The sequence below is a fragment of the Scleropages formosus genome, chromosome 22 (assembly GCF_900964775.1).
Source record: "Scleropages formosus chromosome 22, fSclFor1.1, whole genome shotgun sequence".
NCBI lineage: Eukaryota > Metazoa > Chordata > Actinopteri > Osteoglossiformes > Osteoglossidae > Scleropages > Scleropages formosus.
The window spans coordinates 23,876,690-23,895,155 of NC_041827.1; the positions used below are offsets into that span (position 1 = coordinate 23,876,690).

Below are 18,466 nucleotides of genomic sequence, written 5' to 3' on the forward strand. Positions count from 1 at the left end.
GGAAGTTTTAGGCCCAGCATCACCGCAGAAGTGGCAACAATGAACCACATGTTGAAAACGCACTCGCGTAGCATGATCCTTCACAGCATCAGCGGCATTTCTTGATTTTAAGGCACCGCCTGCTCACAAAACACTCGATTAGCAGCAGCAGCATCGGATGATGTACGGAAATCCGAGCATGTCAAGGCTTCACGCGCTTTGTACGTGTTCACTCGTGGCTGTTGAGGCAAAATGAAGACTCAATGCTGTTATCTGCCCTAGTGATTATAGAGAAGAAAACCAGAAAGATTTTTGCGGACATGCCGAACGTCACGCGCTCAGCTTCCGATGGAAATCCTAAAGGAACGATGACTCTGCTTCCATGCAAGTAAAGTGAATTGCAACATCCGTGCCTTAATACAGTCAAGGTCTTCATGCTACCACCCACTTGTGGTGACCTGGTCATTTGAAAGTCTTATGTTCATATTGCTCTGCTCAGTCAAATACTTTTTTTTTCCCCCCATCTACCCAGCTGCGGTCAACAGGATGACGTTATGGTCTTTTGTAAAACAAACTTTTCCCAAGCCCAACATCTTACATACTCACTCTTCCTGCGACATACATGAATGTCTTGTAGCATTACGCACGTTATTCTTACTCTCCTGTTACTACATATATCAGTTTTTAAACTTCTTAAAAATCATACGTCCATTTAATGGAATAAGATGTTACCGATCCAAAATAGAGGGGGGGCATGGCAGGTTTGGCCTGTGCCTGCTCTCTGGCGGCTCTAGGGTGCCTTGAGATGGACTGGCGTCCCATCCTGGGTGCGTCCCCTCCCGCCTCGAGCCCTGCGTTGCCGGGTTAGGCTCCGGTTCGCCGGGGGACAAGCGGTTTCAGCCAGCGTATGTCTGTGATCCTAAATAGACGACTTCGGTGCTTTTTTTCCCCCCAAAGCACCTTATAGCTTTAAGGTGATCCCAATGATTTCACCTTCTATACAGCAGGATAGTTTGTGATGGAGCAGTTCAGAGTAAGTACCTTGCTCAGGGGCACTGCAGCAGTACACAGGATTCAGTCCTAGGTCCTTGGGGTGGAGGGCTGCTACAGCTCTAACCACTACACCACCTGTTGCCCCATACTGAAATAGCACCTTTGATCTGTTGGATAAAACTTTAACAAAGTTGTTTTTCTACCAGTGTCTGTTGCTCCAATACTTGTTTTCAACCTGCTTTTCAAACATTCATCTGTTTCCACAGGGGAGAAGCAGTGGAATGTCTGGATTGTTGAATATTACATGTAACTTTGTTTGCTATTTAATTTCCTGCATGTACATGTGATACCACAGACTTGTGAATTAATTGATTAACTTACAATTAAATTATTCTGTTAGCAGGAAACAAGTCATCAAAACCACATGGCATAAATTTTAAAGTATATGAAGTGCATTATTCTTCCTTGGATTAGAGGCTTAATTATCCTCTCAGTGGTTTGTTCGACGTTAAGAATACGTGAATAAATCAGACAAGGGTAGCTGGTCGTTTAGTGCTTAGAGCTGCCTTTGGACCCAAAGTTTAGAGATTTGAATCCTGCATCTGGCTGCAGTACCCTTCAGCAAGGTACTTACCCTAAAATTGCTCTAGTAAAAATTACCTAGCTATATGAAGGGGTACATAGTTGCAGGTAACTTAACGTTGTAAGCTGATTTGGAGAAAAGCATTAGCTAAATGAATAAATGTAAACAAGCGACTACATAAGAGAAGTAGAAAAACATACAACTCAGTGCGAAATCCCACCCCATTCAGCATTTTACGATGATGTAAAGGTACAGGTGAAAAAGATTCCCTAGATTAAGGTGTGATTAGATTTAACGCCATCACATTAAAGAGGAACCAATTAGAATGTGAGGAAGAAGTGGAGCAATTAGTCTCTAAATAAAATGCTCACTGACCTACATGATCACCGCACTCTTGAGGAACACAGAAATTAGGCAGGGAGAGTGAGTCACATGTAGCTTTATATTTTTCTCAGAGTCGTGGGGGTGGTGAGGAGTGGGAGACTGTGGAAATGAAATCATTGAGGGTTCGGGTAATTAGTTTGGGTTCAGGACAGAATCCCCCTTCCAATACTGTTGATTGTCAAGTGTGTAGAAAGCAGGGATGAGATCATGACTTCATTTCGCACGGCGCTCCATTAATTTCTTGACAGCAAGCTGACGGTACCGTAGGCTACCACAACACAAAATAACAGAAACCATGGCAATACGTGAAGGCAAATGAGTCAAATGTTTTATTAAACAGCTTTAAGTAATTTTATAATTAGACAGTACTCAAATTTCATACTCGTACAGTTTATGTTCACTAATACTGCTTTTAAATCCTATAACATCTTTCTGGGAATGGAGGGGCTCCCTATACAAAGTCAGTGTTCTGAGTTAAATGAGCAAATCTACTGGAAAAACGGGAGGAAAAGTAGCAGTTTTCCACAGGTGGTAGGTCTGCACTTACCTCCGAAAGGGGGGGAAATAGAGGAAACTACAGGCACAAACAACAGGTGTGAACCACAAGAGAAAAGTGCTGTAAAGTGATGGATGCCGATAATAAACAGTGCATATTAAGAGCCTGCAATTGAGAATAACTTTCAGTGAACAATCGTAACAGCCTCACCGTTTCTGAACTAATACAGTAATTATCAGATTACCCTGAAAGCTACAGTCCTAGAACAATATTTCCCAGTAATATATAGGAATATAAAGGTTAGAAGACATCTAATACATGACTATGAGTGACGCAAACATCTGTGAGACATTTATACAGTATCTTTATATATATATAAAACCTATACGTATGCCTGACAACAGTTTATATTAAGCATTTTGTGAATAATTTAAATTTATTTTGAATAAAATAAATAAAACATGAAAGGCTCATACATGCATTATTATTGGTCCAATTTCTACACTAAGTGCAATCAGAACTCCTATTTAAAATGTCTACCGAGATAGTTAAATTTTTTTCTTCAAAGCAAGAGAAATACATGACCATCTTTTGGAAATTGACTCCATCCCTTTAAGACACAATTTACATATCAAACATATCATAATCATTGCATATTAAAGTATTCATATTGCACATCATACAAAAATAAGATGCTAAATACTGCTTGCTCTACTAGTTGTAAATAAAAAATAAAAAAGAAAAAAAAAACAGATCTCATTCACTTGCACATCTCGCCACAACATGTTCCACACGTCTTGTTTCCTAGCAGTCCACTACAACACTGTTGCTGCGTTTCAAGTTCACCCAGTAAAGGCCATGAGATAAAAATTCACATTCATTTGTATCGAAAACATTTGGCACCAACCCCAAACAGAGGAAGGCGGAAGGCTAGGGCCAGAGCTGTGGGCGAGGAATTCTGTGTAGCTACGGACATATGGCCTACCACGTTACACGGACTGGCGGTATGGGCTTTTTTTATGGGCATTTTACAGCAAAGTACGCTACACACTGCAGCAGCTCCGGGGCTCAGACGCGCCACTCCTACGTGACACGATGCTTCCCCCCGGGCTCCTGGTCCTGCGCGAATGTAAAAGCAAGCGCTGGCGCGGCCCTTTTATCCATCGGTGCCCCCTCCGCTGTATTATTCACGCCGGCTGCTGCGGATTCACATTCATGTGAGGGGGGTGCGCCAGGAGCCCAATGCGCTGCTTCTGCTTTCTCTGCTCGGTCATCTGGAATGACGAAATAAGAGCTGAGCTCTTGGGTTTGCTTTCTTTCCAACACCCACTCGTGACAATTAGGCAAAGACGCACAAGCACACAAAAAACTCTTTCTCGAGTCAAATCAACAGCCAGCGACTCCACGTGTGCATCACCTGTCACCTGTATCACAAGCAATGTTTTCATTCCAAGAAACACAAGGTAGGCCTGGAAAAGAAACGTTTTAACACATTTCACCATTGGCTTCAGGGCTCTTCCTTTCCAAGGACTCCTCCACAAGTTTAACTGAAGGCTTTGAGTCATTCCTCTCATTCATTTGGCCTCATTTCAAGAAGGGCCATCTGTACAGCCTGAAACATTTTGCCAATTTGGTCCAGGTTGCTCTGCGTTCATCTAGTGATGTGAGGATCGCAACTACAGGATGTCAGTGTTCCTTTCATGTTTACACTGGACAGCTATACAGGCCTGTACTCGACTGTGTCTGCAAAGTCTAAGCATAAAACTTCACTGTCGAGACATTTCAGCGTAGCGCTGAATGCACTTCTGTTTACCTAAAGTTGTACATCAGTATGAAGTATCTGCTAAATTAATAAATGTAAAAACACACAAACACCAACATATGCCACAGCAAGTATTGGTGAAATGGGAAACGGAGTTATCACAGAACAACAATGCTATTATTATGAAGTCTTATTTAATCTAGAATGCTCAGGGCGGGTGGGGGGGCAGCCACTGGCCCTTGGATCCCCACAGATTTTTTTTCTCCTTCGACTTTGTCGGGAATTTTTGTTCCTTTCCTCTGTGGCCAGTAGACATACTTATATACTTATAGTTTTATAAAAGCATTGATAATGTATTACACTAGTTCTGTAGTTTGTCCAGCGCTCTGTGTCACTGTGTGAGAAGAGCTCTATAAAAATACATTGAACTGAAAGTAGCAAAATATGACAGTCCCGAATTCCAACACATGTAACAAGTTTAATTTATCTAGACTTGTTTTAATAAACAATATCTGTTACACAATTAAACCAACATAAAGAAGCTGAACAAGTGATGGCGAAAGGCAGGAGAAGAGTTGGTAACTGAAATGTAGTGCAATTACAGAGAAAATTAGGTGCATGGCTAACAAATGAAGGCAACGAGTCTTGGAATCACGCAACACGCTGCCAATTGTGGGAGTCCACAGCGAAGGCTCTGCTTTGTTGGCCCTGCACTTCAAGAAAGAAGCACCAAAAGAAAGGAAAGCATTGTGCAGTCTTCATGCAGCCTTTCCTCAATGCTGAGGAAATAAGTTACAACCGAGTGGCTGTCAGTGCACAAAATGAAACTATTCTATATAGCTCCAGAAAATGGGGGGGGGGACGACTTTAAGATGGAAACAGTACAATCAATAAGCAGTTACTTTGTCAAACCAGCTTGCGAAGTGGATTCAAAAACAAAACGAGAGCTATGGGTGTAGCTGTAGTCTAGTTCCAGACAGCACCTCTCACCCTCAGCTCAGTTTCCTTCTGTCTGGGTGAAAGTGTCTAGATAGGACTTGAGTTCCTCACAGACACTTCTCATTTCATCCTCGTTGCACCTTCACTCACTGTTTGTCTATGTTATTTACCAAAAGTGCCGTACTGTGCTGGGGGGGGGGGGGGGGGGGGTCCATTGGCCCACCACTGCAGTTCACTTTAAACCATGTGGATATTTGCCCTTGAAGGCACAGCTTGTAATTTATACATGATGACAACAAACAGTTAGAAAAGCAGTTTGTATAACGCAGGATGGGGCAGACAGAAATCAGACAATGCATTCGCAACGTTCGGTATGTTTCATGTCACTGTACACTTACACTTATTCATTTAGCTGATGCTTTTCTCCAAAGCGACTTACAACATTAAGGTCACAATTATTACGAAGTTACAATTATTTACCCATTTATACAGCTGGGCAATGTTACTGGAGCAATTTAGGCTAAGTACCTTGCTCAAGGGTAGTAAAGCCGGAGGTGGGGATCGAACCTGTGCCCTTTGGGTCCAAAGGTTTAGAAGCCCCAACCACTACAGCACCAGACGTCCGCTGTTTGTTACCAGCTGTTCCTCTGTTACTAAACAGAGAAAAGGTACCATTCTCCAATTGCACTAGTTGTACGTTTCCACTAGTTGAGCAGAACAAAATGTCCAAAGACAAGAACCACACACACACACACACACACACACACACACACGAGAAACAGGATAAAGTGCCTATAAAACATCTTTGTCAGCTATAAGGCACCTGAAGAAGCTTTAGACTGTGAAAACAAGCAGGTTCACAATGAACACAGATGGCAGTGAAATGAGTGCAATTTTTTGATGACATCACTGTCAAAAAGCAAAAGAAAAATTTGATCAAGTGAGCTTGCAGAAGACTCACCTGCTCCTTGAGCTCAGTGAGCTGGCCGGACAGGTTGGACACCAGCTTCATGGTGGACTCCAACTTCTCTTGAAGGCTGCGGATCTCATTCTGCTCACCCTCAGCATCACTGCTCACCAGGGACATTGCACGCATCCGAGGGAACCAGTCCAGGTTGTGTTCCTGGAGTGGCAACAGGGAGGAAGCAGGGGAAAGGTACAATTTATTGGGCAAAAGAGTTGAGAGCGTTCACTGTTCATGCTGAGAGACTCTGAAAGTGCCGCTGCTGAGCACGGGGGTGTTGTGCACCATGCGCACTCTTCCTCCACAATGACACAGTTGCCCTTTGACACTGTCCATCCCAGATGCTGCTTTCCCTGCACATTACACTGTCCACCTGAGGACATCACCTATCACACAGGACATCAGTCTTTCCTCCCATGCAGGTCCTTCTGTAAAGGAGCCCAGCGGGGCACTAACCACTCGTGAAGCGAAGAACAACCAGGGCCAAGGAAGGGGCTCAGCCGTTCACCTCAATACCTGAGTGCACAAGGGCTCTGTCAAAGTGAGACTTGTGATGAGGTGAGGGAAAACAACGGAAAATCTCTGGGGACTTTTCCCCTCCAAGGGAGTTTTCCCTTTCCGCCATCACTTCTCACCTCTTTTGCTCACCAGAAAAGTTCAAGGCTGTTTTCAAAGGTCCATTGCAGTCTGGCGGAGCGGAGCTGCTTCGTGTGCGTCTGGTGCCAACGCGAGTGCCTGACGTGACGGTGCCCGTGCACACTCAGGGGTACGTGTGAAAACTGCCCAGCCACCCAGGGCTTCTGCTGTGGAAAGCAATGCAGCTGTGCTTTTTCACACATTATCCTTGTGCTCCACCTTCATGAAGGATAAACATACATTTCATTTTGTTTCTGCCACTGCTCTTCTCTCAAAATTCATCCAGCCCATTATTTCATTTATTGAGTTTCTTTTTTTCCCTACCCGACTCTTCCTTTAACTCTGGAAGAGTTTGCCAAACAGCGTGCAGTCCTCTAAAACGCTAAAAGCCTGCATCCACATCTCGTATTTTTGCCTGTATCAAGCTGATAATACACATTTCTCTTTAAATTCTTTTTTTTTTGTATTTATTCCTTTACTCTGTAAATATGCAATTTATTTGTGTCAGTCAGCTATCTTGTCTAGTTTCTAATACTGAAAGCGCCAAGCAGCAAAGCAAATTCCTTGTGTGCGTCAGCACACTTGGCAAATAAAACCTCATTCTGATTCTGATTCTAAACGTTTGCTCGGTTTCTAAAAGCCAGGCAGACAGTCCAAGGGCTGCTTTCGAGTACAACCCATCTTTTTTTTTTTTTTTGGTCAAGACACTCCCGTTGCGTTCTTGGCTTCTCACTCATAAATGTGAAACTGGCGCTGAACTCGGAGTGACATCAGATGCGTTTTGTTGCCCGACTTGGCAACTCAATGCCCTTTTGACTTGTGCTCTTCTGACCAATGAATCCGCTCTTTGTTTCTCTGCCAGCACAGAGGACAACATGAAAAACATTCCCAGAAAGTAATAACATTAATCCAGAGGAAGTCCCTTATTAGAGTGCAATGAGACAAACATTGTTGGGGACAAGCGTTCAGCACGCAGCAGACGGACGGCGGAGTTCCTGGAGTCAGGAAGGAATGTGGGTGTGACGTGGTCAGAGCACACAGCTCTCCGCACCTTCTGCAGGCCACAGGCTGTTTGCATGCCAGGCCACAGTCATCTGCACACTATTGCCTCTCGACGCAAAGGAAAGTTCCCCGCTCGGCCTGGCCTCACATGGCCTCCTCCTCTTTCCGGTGCCCAGCAGAGCCTTAACCGCCTTAATGTTAATCACGCAGATGTGCCGTCCCATGGGACTCATCCAGGCGGTGCGTTCAGGTGACTGTGGCGACAGGTTTGCGCACACCGGTGCCTTCGCCACTTTGTGAGAGGAGTGGCCTTATTTTTGAGTCGGCGCTTTCGCTCTCACACACACAGCCTGTACTATGTGTTTGTTTTTGGCATTATAATTGTGCACGCATCCGCCAGTGCAGCAGCATCACAGTTTAACAACTTAGCCTAATAGGACGTGAGCAGGAGGGATGAAGACGTACGCTCGCTCATGCACACACAATGCACGAAAGCACAGGCAAGGCTTTCTATGCAGAGTCCATGCCCAAGAAAAGTGGCAAAGCACAACATATTCCTGCGCAGATACACGGACGCAAACACACGCAAACACACGCAAACACACACACACACACACACACACACACACACACACACACACACACACACACACACAGGTGTCGTGGCAAAGGAAGCCGCAGGAGAGGAAGCAACATCAGCCGCAGCGGCAGAGCAGCAGTAGCGGCCAGGGGGGTGGGGGGCTGCAGGGCTGTAAAAGTCCCCGTGGCGCAGCTCTCCAATCTCAGACACGGGGGTGGGAGTGCAGCCAGGGAGACAGGGGAACCACACAGATGGTGATGCATCACCCACACTCATTCTGAGAAGAGGGGAGTGCAGAGAGTAGGTTCCACTTCCTGAACGCGGTGAGACAAAGGGTCCGTATTTACCTTCATCTTTGGCACGTCCACACGTCACATGGCACAGCTGTCTGACCGCAGCCGTTCGACTGTTGCACTGGCACAGCATCACATCAGCACCCCGCACGAACACCGTTCTTACACACAGACACACACACACAGCCCATCCAGCACACGAATACCACTGTAGGCCAGCAGTACCACTGCTCTGTGAACATTGCCTTTGTTGTTACTGAGGCTCACTCTCCAGACAGAAGGAATAAACACCAGCAGGAGAAAAAGCATAGCGACAGCAGGAAAGGGACGGCAACCTGTTGCTCTCTAGTCCACTTTGAAAAGGACAAGAATCCTTCTGAACAATAGTTAGGGGAGTAAAAAAGATTTCCCTCATTGAAATAAGTTGAGAGCAATTGGTTAAACATTACGTCTAATGCTCGTTTTGGCCAAACCCCTCTTTCCTTCACTGGTGTTTACAATTGACAACACTGCCAGTAAGTCTCTGGCCGCTATCACCTCATCGATTGTAACCTCACCCAACAACCTCTACTGATTCAATGGAAATGACGGAAATGCAGCTGTCAAGATTAAAGCCACACGGATAGGCGCAGAAAGACAGGATGCAGTGTGGTTTCAGCACAAGATCTACAAAATAACGCAACACGCAAGACCTCTTAATTCATCAATTCACTTTTTTTTTTTTTTTTTTTTTTTTAAACGCAAAGCGTAGCATATTTAGGCTGTACAGCCTGTAAAATTTATTATGCAAAGTCTAATGTGAGGAGTTCAAATGAGATCTTATGCAGATTTTCCATGATGCTGTGACAAATAATTGCTAATTTCGTCTCTACCTTGTGACACCAGAGACCTAAGTTGTGTGCTTTACGGAGTACAGGAATCCTCGCTGAAGATCTGGAATAGGAACATCTAGGAATACGAGCCTCCGACCTTCAGAGTGTCACTTTATTAGAGCCGTGTTGCCGCTGACTGACGTCAGTAAAGGTGCCGTCATCCCCCGAGCTGCTTCGTGCGGCTCTTCCTGTTCGCCCACCTCCCTTCTCAGCGATGTGGCCGTTTTTTCCCCCCCTCGCATTAACACTTTTTTTTAATGGCAACGGCAATGGAATCTGGATGAAATTTGAGCCTCTGTGAGAAGGAGGTCACAGGAGGACATGATGCAAGTGTGAGATGGTGTTTCTGTGAGAGGGAAGTGTGAGCCATGGGGAACGTGTGATTGCTCTTTCCATCTAGAAACTTAAACTTCTACTTGAGTGCAGTGCATGCTTATGTGGAGGTGGCGGGTGGGATTATAAACCCAAAGGATCCCATCCACACCGAGTCCAGCCCGACAAGGTTCACCTCAGATGACCAGATCACGAGGGCCGGGGGCTAATCCATACTGAGTCAGGGGGCCTCAGGAGGCACAAAACTGGGCCAAATGACACCTGACCCCCAAATAGCATTAAAAAGTGCAAGGGCATTAGTTTCCTTGCAAAAGAAGTACCTTTTTCCTCCTGTTAGATCACGTAAAAAAGCCCATCTCATGGTTGACTATATTGACGTCAATTTCTAATTTTCTGAGTCTGAACTCTATTAGAAGAGCAAAAATCCTGCCTAAGCTTGGATAAACTGTGGTCAATAGTGAATTGCTGTGTAGATGACAAAATGAATTGTACAAAAATGTCAAAGCTGGGTGCGATCCTTCATTGATTTGGAATGACTGTGTGCTCTGGAACCTAGCTGAGGTGACTGGATATTGGGTGGACTCCAGTGGCGTTCCCACAGTGCTCTGCTGATCCTGCTCCTGATCACCAGGCTGGGGTTAGGGTCAGAGGGTAACAGTAGGTTGACTGAGGACAGCTGACTGAGATGAAGCCACATGGTGATCAGGGATTAACACATTCTTTACCAGAACTAAAGGTCCCCTCTCCCTTAATTCCCACCAGCACTGCCAGCAGATGTGAATAAGCATAGCAGGAGCTCAGCGTCTAAAGACTGAGCTTATGTAAGACACAGCATGGCTGTGGGAAGCCTATCCCGAATTAGGTGACAATAACCCAGTGAACCAGCGGGAAGAAGCCTGCATTTTGTGGTATTACCCTATTCTTAGGACAACCACGTATAGTATACTCGAAGGATATTCTCACTTGAGATTTGGAGAGAGAACCTTGTCATCTCTTTCAGTGCCTACTTGGCTTCATTAAATTTGTTTCACGGGAACTATGAATTAAGCACAAGCTTTTAAAGCATCCACGAATCATGCTCATTTTACCTATATGCTACAGTTTTCCATAGATTGCAAAAAGTTGCAAGATATTAAAGTCCATGTACTGTTAAAAGTCCTTTGTTTTCAATGGCCAACACCCTGTCAGCACGTGTATGTGTGTTTGTAAAGATGTATGTCAAAAAAAAGGAACAAAAAAGTGCAAAAGCAAAGTAGGGAAATACAAAATTCTGTGCCAAACTGCACTTTACAGATATTAAAGCTGGCCATCACAAACTTGCTTCTAAGAATCTCCATCATACCACACCCAATAGTCCTGGAGAAGGTTCCCTTTGGCTTTTTCCTGTTACCACTGAGGAGGACAAGACACTTTCCTAGTGATTAGGTACATACCCCGATCATCTCTGCAACGTAGCTCTCAGGTCCTGTGTACTCAGTAGAGTCCTTCACCTTCACCAGCACGATGAAAAACAGGTAGTGCCACATGTTGTGCTCCACCTTGATGTGCTCCTCAAACGTCACTGTCTTGTTATCAAATTTGTCACGCTCCAGGCCTGCAGTGTGATAAAACACACAAGACCCGCAGGCTTTAGAACTAATGGTCTGGGGTGGGGGGGGTATAGGCAGCACAGGAGCTGTCAACTCCAAGGAGGCCAGCAATTTCAGAGAGCACATAAAACACATTTGGCTTTTTTTAAAAAGTATAAAGAAAACATTCATCTAGGCACTGTTTCCTGAAACACAAAACATTTCTGCTGGAATGGGTCACAGTGAGTTCAGCCCTAATAGCTCCTGGAATAGGAGTCTCTTGATAATGAGCAGATTTCTAATAAACGCAAACAAAGCATCTTTGTTGACATTCAGACTGCCCTGTCCTCAAAGTCTTGGACTGGTCTTCAGAGTGGAATTATGTCCTCAAACTGATGTTCTTCACCTTCACAGGGGGCAGTGAGGTGGATATGCTACAGTGCATTCAGAAAGTATTGAGACCCTTTCACTTTTTTCCGCACATTTTTTATTTTGCAGCCTTAAATTTAAATTTTACTGAATTATCAAATTGGAATAAGTATCGAGACCCTTTGCTATGAGATTTGAAATTTAGCTCCAATTTCTATTAATCATTTTTGAGATGTTTCTATACTGTTTGGAGTCCACCTGTGGTAAATTAAGGAAATTACAAGCATTTACCATAGGTGGGGACTTTAATTGATTGGACATGATTTGGAAAGGCACACACCTGTCAATATAAGGTCTCACAGTTGACAATGTGTATCAATGTGTCAATTGCCTACAGAGTTTAGAGGCAGGATAGTGTCGAGGTACAGATCTAAGGAAGGCTACGAAAAATTTCTGCAGCATTGAAGGTTCCCAAGAACACAGAGGCCTCCCTCATTCTTAAATGGAAGATTTAAGAGTTTGGAGCAACCACAATTCTTCCTAGAGCTGGCTGCCTGGCCAAAATGAACATGACCAAGAACCCACTGGTCACTATGGCTGAGCTCCAGAATTCCAGTGCGGAGATGGAAGAACCTTCCAGGACAACCAGCACTGTAACAGAGTGGCCAAATGGAAGCCTGTCCTCAGCAAAAAAGAGAGGGGGAAAAAAAAAAAAAAAAAGCACCTGAAAGACACTCTGACTGTGAGAAACAAGATTCTCTGGTCTGATGAAACCAAAATTGAATTGTTGGGCCTCAATCCATAGTCATGTCTGGAGAAAACCAGGCACTGCTCATCACTTGTGGAATACCATCCCAAGGGTGAAGCATGGTGGTGGCAGCATCATGCTGGGAGACAAGTCAGGGTTGAGGGAAAGTTGAATGGAGCAAAGTACTGAGATATCCTTAATAAAAACCTGCTCCAGGGTGCTCTGGACCTCAGTCTGGGCCGAAGGTTCACCTTCCAACAGGACAATGACCCTAAGCACAAAGACGACATAGGAGTGGCTTAGGGACAACTCTGAGTGTCCCGAGTGTCCCAGCCAGAGCTTGGGCTTGAATCCAATCGAACATCTCTAGAAAGACCTGAAAAAAGCTGTCCACTTACAGTCCCCATGCAATCTGACACTTTGAAAGGATCTGATGACAAGAATGGCACGTGATCCCCAAATCCAGGTCTGCAAACGTCACACCCAAGAAGACTGCATAACATCCGCAGGATCAACCCCTATCTTACAACAGACAACACAACTCTTGTCCAGGTCATGGTGATATCCTGCCTAGACTACTGCAACTCTCCCCTGTCTGGCCTTCTAGCCTTTACCATTAAACCTCTCAGGTTGATAGAGAACACTTCTGCACAAGTTATTTGACCTAACAAAGCATTCCCATGTATCTCCCCTCCTTGTTTCTCTGCATCTCTTCCTATAGCTGCCCATATCAAAAACTTTAGGACTCTGGTTATAGCCTACAAAAGCATAAATCTAGAAGACCTGATCATTCACTACACCCCAATCAGACTGCTATGCTCCTCCACCTCTGTCCGCTTGGTAGTCTTAAGCAAAAAAATGTCCAAAATTAAAAGAGCAAAGGTTTTTCGGTTCTGGTTCAGATGTGGTGGAACAATCACCCCCCTCTCACTAAGAACTGCTGAATCTCTGTTTACACTGAAAAAGGGTCTCAAAACATGTCTTTTGGACTGACTCCTCCACTGATCTCTTAAGAACATGAAAAATGTGTAAATGTTAGTATAAAAATTTTGTGCTTGGAAGTTAGTGAATAAAGGATAAACCTTTATGCAGCTACTTGTGTGATGTACGTGGGTTCACATAGCGGAATGTGACAAACTGACTGTACTTTAGAAGCACATGTCTGCATCCAAGTCTCTCCTTCTGTTGATGTAATGCACACACACACACACACACACACATTTTCAGAACCGCTTGTCCCATACGGTGTCGCGGTGAACCGGAGCCTACCCGGTAACACAGGGCGTAAGGCCAGAAGGGGAGGGGGACACACCCAGGACGGGACGCCAGTCCGCCGCAAGGCACCCCAAGCGGGACTCGAACCCCAGACCCACCAGAGAGCAGGACTGCGGCCCAACCCACTGCGCCACCGCGCCCCCCTTGATGTAATACATTCAATGTATTTTTCCCTGAGATGTATGGTGCTTTGGAGAAAAGCATCTGCTAAATACATAATCATAAAAGTGAGACTCAAGGCTGTAATCGCTGGCAAAGGTGCTTCAACTAAATACTAAGCAAAGGGTCTGAATAGTTATGTCACTGTGATATTTCAGTTTATTTAATAAATTAGCAAAAAGTTCAATCATGTTTCCACTTTGTGATTATGAGGTATTGAGTGTAGGCTGATGAAGGGAAAAAAAATAATTTAAACAATTTGAGCATAAGGCTGCCACATAAAAAAAAATGTGAAAAAAGTGAAGGGGTCTGACTACTTTCTGAATGCACTGTATGTAAGGGGAAATCTTCCCCCTTCCCCTGGGAAGCACACTAAGATATTCTCCTCCCACAGCAGTCTCTATACATAGAGGCACTCTCTTTGCAGAACTCTGCTATACTAGTCCAAGCAATAAAATGTTCAACGCATATAACTGTCAGCTGAACGAGAGGAGCTGGGGACTCCTCGGTGGAGCGTGACCGGCTGGGAACACAGCTGAGGATGCTCTCAAACACCACTGAGGACTGGGTAGGAACAGGAAGGCCTCCTCCGCCACAGCCATGACTCAGCGTTCCGGGAAGAGGGGGCGTCTCGGGGCCCAGCCCTGAGGCAGACGCAGCCGTTGTTTACTCTGCCGAGCAAAACATCTCGCTTTCTCTGGCAGGTCAATGATGCTGGCTCGCGTTGGCGGATCTGCTTGCGCTTGTTTTGCAGCACTTAGTGTTCATGCCCTCCGCCCACCCCAGGACCCCACCACCCCCACCTCACTGCTCACCACCCTCCTCCTTACCACAAATGAAGCAGGTGGTTTTGAGGACCTCCTCTTTCTTCTGTTTCTCACTCCTAAGGTCAGCAAAGGTGTCAATGATGACTCCAAAAATCAGGTTGAGAACAATGATGATGACCATGAAGAAGAAGAGTAGGTCATATATCACCCTGGCAGCAAACAAAGGCTCCTGAAAAGGTGAGGTGTGGTTTTTGTGACATGCAGAAGAACAGTGCAACACCATAAAAAATATAATAAATCAATCAATCAATTATAAAAAAACTATTAACTTCTTGGGTGCTAAGGCATTACGCAAAGTGACACATTCAGATCAAATCAGGGTGAAGCCCTCAAGAAGAGCTGTGGAAAAACTGCAGAGGAAATGCTAGGATTGCACCAACCATCACTTCTTTCCAAGTAAGAAAAGTAGAGAAGTGTCTATCAGGTTATCAGCATAATTACTGTCGCATTACCATTCACTCCTGTTACACCTGTCCTACTCAACGACTGCATGTTGTCCTTAGACCAAAGCCAAAATAGTTAAACCAGGAAGCTGGAACTCAGCAGGAAAAAGCGATAGACATGTAACATGTTACACATTGCAGTACACAGTGAAATTATAATGGTGCCTTCGTAACAAGTCAGTGCAACTGGCGATGTGATTTAACGACATATTCAGACATAATGCTATCCCACAAAACTTTGCTACATGATTCAGAGGGAAGCGATACTCAGGGTTGTGTTCTCCAGGCTAGAAGACGCCCAAGTTTCCAGTGAATGCTTTCACAACAGGAAACGAGCCTAAAAAGCTGGTGCAGGCCTGCGTGGCATTCATGTGATTGGGAGGTGAATGCAAAGGCGCAGAAAACCCCCAAGAAAAGCACCATTGCAGAAGCCACTGCTGCTGAGTGATTTTGCAGTTTGTAGTCCATACTCTCATCACTTGGCCACGAGTCCCCAAGCTGAGTCCAGCTGTACCTCCTTAGACGGCTTGCGCAGGACGTCGCCAACGCCGCCACCGCTCCGCAGGCCATGGCTCAGCACCGTGACGATGCACATGAGTAAGGAGTCGCAGGTGCGTTCCTTGTCCTCGATCACCAGGGCAGGTGGTGGTGTGTGTACGACTGGAGGATGGCACAGGCTGAGTCATCACACACATTTGCAATATACACAGTCACTTTCACAACAGCACAAAGTAAACATCCATCCACTGATACGTTTACTCATGCTAAACATACATGCACCATCACGTAGACACAAAACACTGAATATACATCCTTGTACACTTTCACACACAAATTTATCCTCTTACTAACCTTCCTGCTCATAAAGAATTCAAATCTACATCAAGCATGAACATACACACAGACACACCACAACAGACAAAATGCATCATAGAAAGACCAAGAACAAAAGAATTATAGAATTAAAACACCTGAACAAAAACACTGAACAGATGAAAATGCAGAAACAAGTGCCGATTCCGATGGTCAAAGATCTCTCAGCTCTCTTAACCCTTTACAATAGCTGTTGTAATGAAGAGCACATGATCGTCACCAATGAACCACATATGAAAGGAAGAGTTAGGTTACAAACAGGTTTTGGTTAAGCCAGAGCAAGACAGGTTAATCACCTTGGCTGATTAATTAAATATATAAAGCTTGTTTCAGTAAAGGAATTTCTCAAGCATGGCAAGTTAGAAAACTGTGGAGATTGACCCCGATGCCTTGGAGTTGACTCTCTGGCTCTTAAATGTAATTAACCTCTGACCTCTTCTCCTCCAAAGCCCAGAACTTGTGATTCTGCACTCATTTGTTATCCCATGACTGCTTTAATTTAAAAGAAGAAAAAAAAAAAAAAAAAGCCCCAATCATTCCAGCCCTGCAGGGTGATTGTTGACTTGTGGCCAAACCCAAAGCTGGCCACTCAACCAACCTTCAAACACAGCTTCGCTGGAACAGTTCTCCCCACTCTCCTTTCGGCATGTTCCAGCAGACAGGAACTCCCCCACCATACTGCCTCCGCTCTCTGTTAAAGACAGGCAGGGGCAATTAGAAAGTCTGAGTACAATATCTGCTCTTCACCCCTATTTAGAGATAGCCATCGTAGTTCTGGAAATACATTTTCAGTTTTTTTTCCCAGTAGTTACCCTTCACATATTAAAGATAGCTAGCAGGAAGATTTTTATTTTTTATGTACAGGTGGTCCCTGATTTACGATGGGGCTACATTCCATGAAACCCATCATAAGCTGAAAATCTTAAGTTGAAAACATGTTTAACACACATCTCTGCGTGACAGACTGGGCGATACGGATTGTAGCCGCTGCCCAGCATCGCGAAAGAGTATTGCGCCGCATATTTGCCTGGGGGTGGGTAACTCAAAGTATGGTTTCTACTGAATGTCTACTACCAGCTCACCATCGTAAAGTCGAAAAAAATCACAAGTCAAACCATCGTAAATCAGGCACCACCTGTGTATGTATAGCTTCTTGTAGCAACAGACTGTAATTTCACTAGGGTGTCCCTGGCAAAGTCAGGTAAATTCAGGTGTCTAAAACAAGCAAGTGGAGGATTGTCCCAATCACGCAATGATACCACGCAGACACACACATAGTGGGCTCTTTGCAGGTGCAATTCCTCTTGGAGCAGAGAAGCCCACTGCCACTACAAAGCTGTCTCTCACTGAGTGTAAACTCATCTTTATTATCCTCACAGAAGGCTTTGGTGCTGGTGGGCAACTGTACTCAATGGCTTACCCTGTGTTTTATTGGGAATCCTGTCCACTGTCAGAATGAAGTCGTTTTGGAAGAAGATGTACCCCACGATGGAGAACAGGTACACGAGAATGAGTGCCAGCACAGCAGTGAGGACGATGGAGCGGCCATTGCGTGTTACACTCTTTATCACGTTCAGCAGGGTCTCCTCCCTGTAGACCAGGTCAAAGAGCTGGACGGGAAAGGAGAACATAGGGCAACATCACGATAACATAAGAGGGTCAAAAACACAACAAGCTGTACAGAGCCAGTGACTTTTTGCTATCGGATGATGTCACCTTTACAAGACATTTAAGTTTAGTTTACTGTCATTTAGTGTTGGAGAACTGAAAAATCACAATAGAAAACAAAATGAGTAAAAACAAGAACGTCTCCAAATATTTCCGTAGAAATGTACAAGGATCTAATGTTCAACTACAGCGGCTCTGAAAACATTTACATTTGAATTGAAGTGCTAGAAAATGGTGCTGGCTAGTATGTGAGAAAAAGATCACTCAATAAAATACCTGTAATAATAAAACTAGTGCAAGCATCGGAAGAGTGTGATACACTTTGATAATGTTTTGGGGGAAAAAAACTTCCATGGCCCTCTGAAAAAAATCAAACCAATGTGATTTGTTTCCATTTATTCTATTTATCTTGGCTTTGAATGTGCCAGCCTTCTCAGCATGCAGAAGAGCCAGAGATAGTGCACTTTGATTACAAACGCGGCCGCTTCCAAACTCCATATTCAGCTTGTCTCCAGCTCACACGGTCGGCTCATTACAGAGCAAAATGAGCGGAAGGGTCACGTTGCCCAAGCAGACGACAAGAAGAGTAATACAATAACACAAATACATTCAAATCACATTTTTTTTCCAAGTTCTTTTTATGCAAAATCAGAAGCATGGCCCGGGCAATACAGAATCTGTCTGAAAGTTTGACAAACACATCAGGAGTTCAGTATGTTC

The 18,466-nt window shown here is 44.6% G+C and overlaps 1 protein-coding gene across 5 annotated transcripts in view; it reads right to left on the reverse strand.

Annotated features, from left to right (window-relative positions):
- Nucleotides 1–1,377: 1,377 nt before the first annotated feature.
- Nucleotides 1,378–18,466, reverse strand: part of itpr1b (inositol 1,4,5-trisphosphate receptor, type 1b) — a 105,449-nt gene continuing 88,360 nt past the window's right edge. For all 5 annotated transcript variants that reach the window (XM_018734086.2, XM_018734085.2, XM_018734084.2 and 2 more), the window contains 7 exons: nucleotides 17,499–17,688; nucleotides 16,677–16,769; nucleotides 15,720–15,865; nucleotides 14,766–14,931; nucleotides 11,250–11,410; nucleotides 6,098–6,259; nucleotides 1,378–3,709 (listed from right to left, as the gene is read on the reverse strand). In XM_018734086.2, the coding sequence (XP_018589602.1) occupies nucleotides 3,623–3,709; nucleotides 6,098–6,259; nucleotides 11,250–11,410; nucleotides 14,766–14,931; nucleotides 15,720–15,865; nucleotides 16,677–16,769; nucleotides 17,499–17,688 (1,005 nt within the window). In that variant the 3' untranslated portion in view covers nucleotides 1,378–3,622. The remainder of the gene's footprint in view (nucleotides 3,710–6,097; nucleotides 6,260–11,249; nucleotides 11,411–14,765; nucleotides 14,932–15,719; nucleotides 15,866–16,676; nucleotides 16,770–17,498; nucleotides 17,689–18,466) is intronic.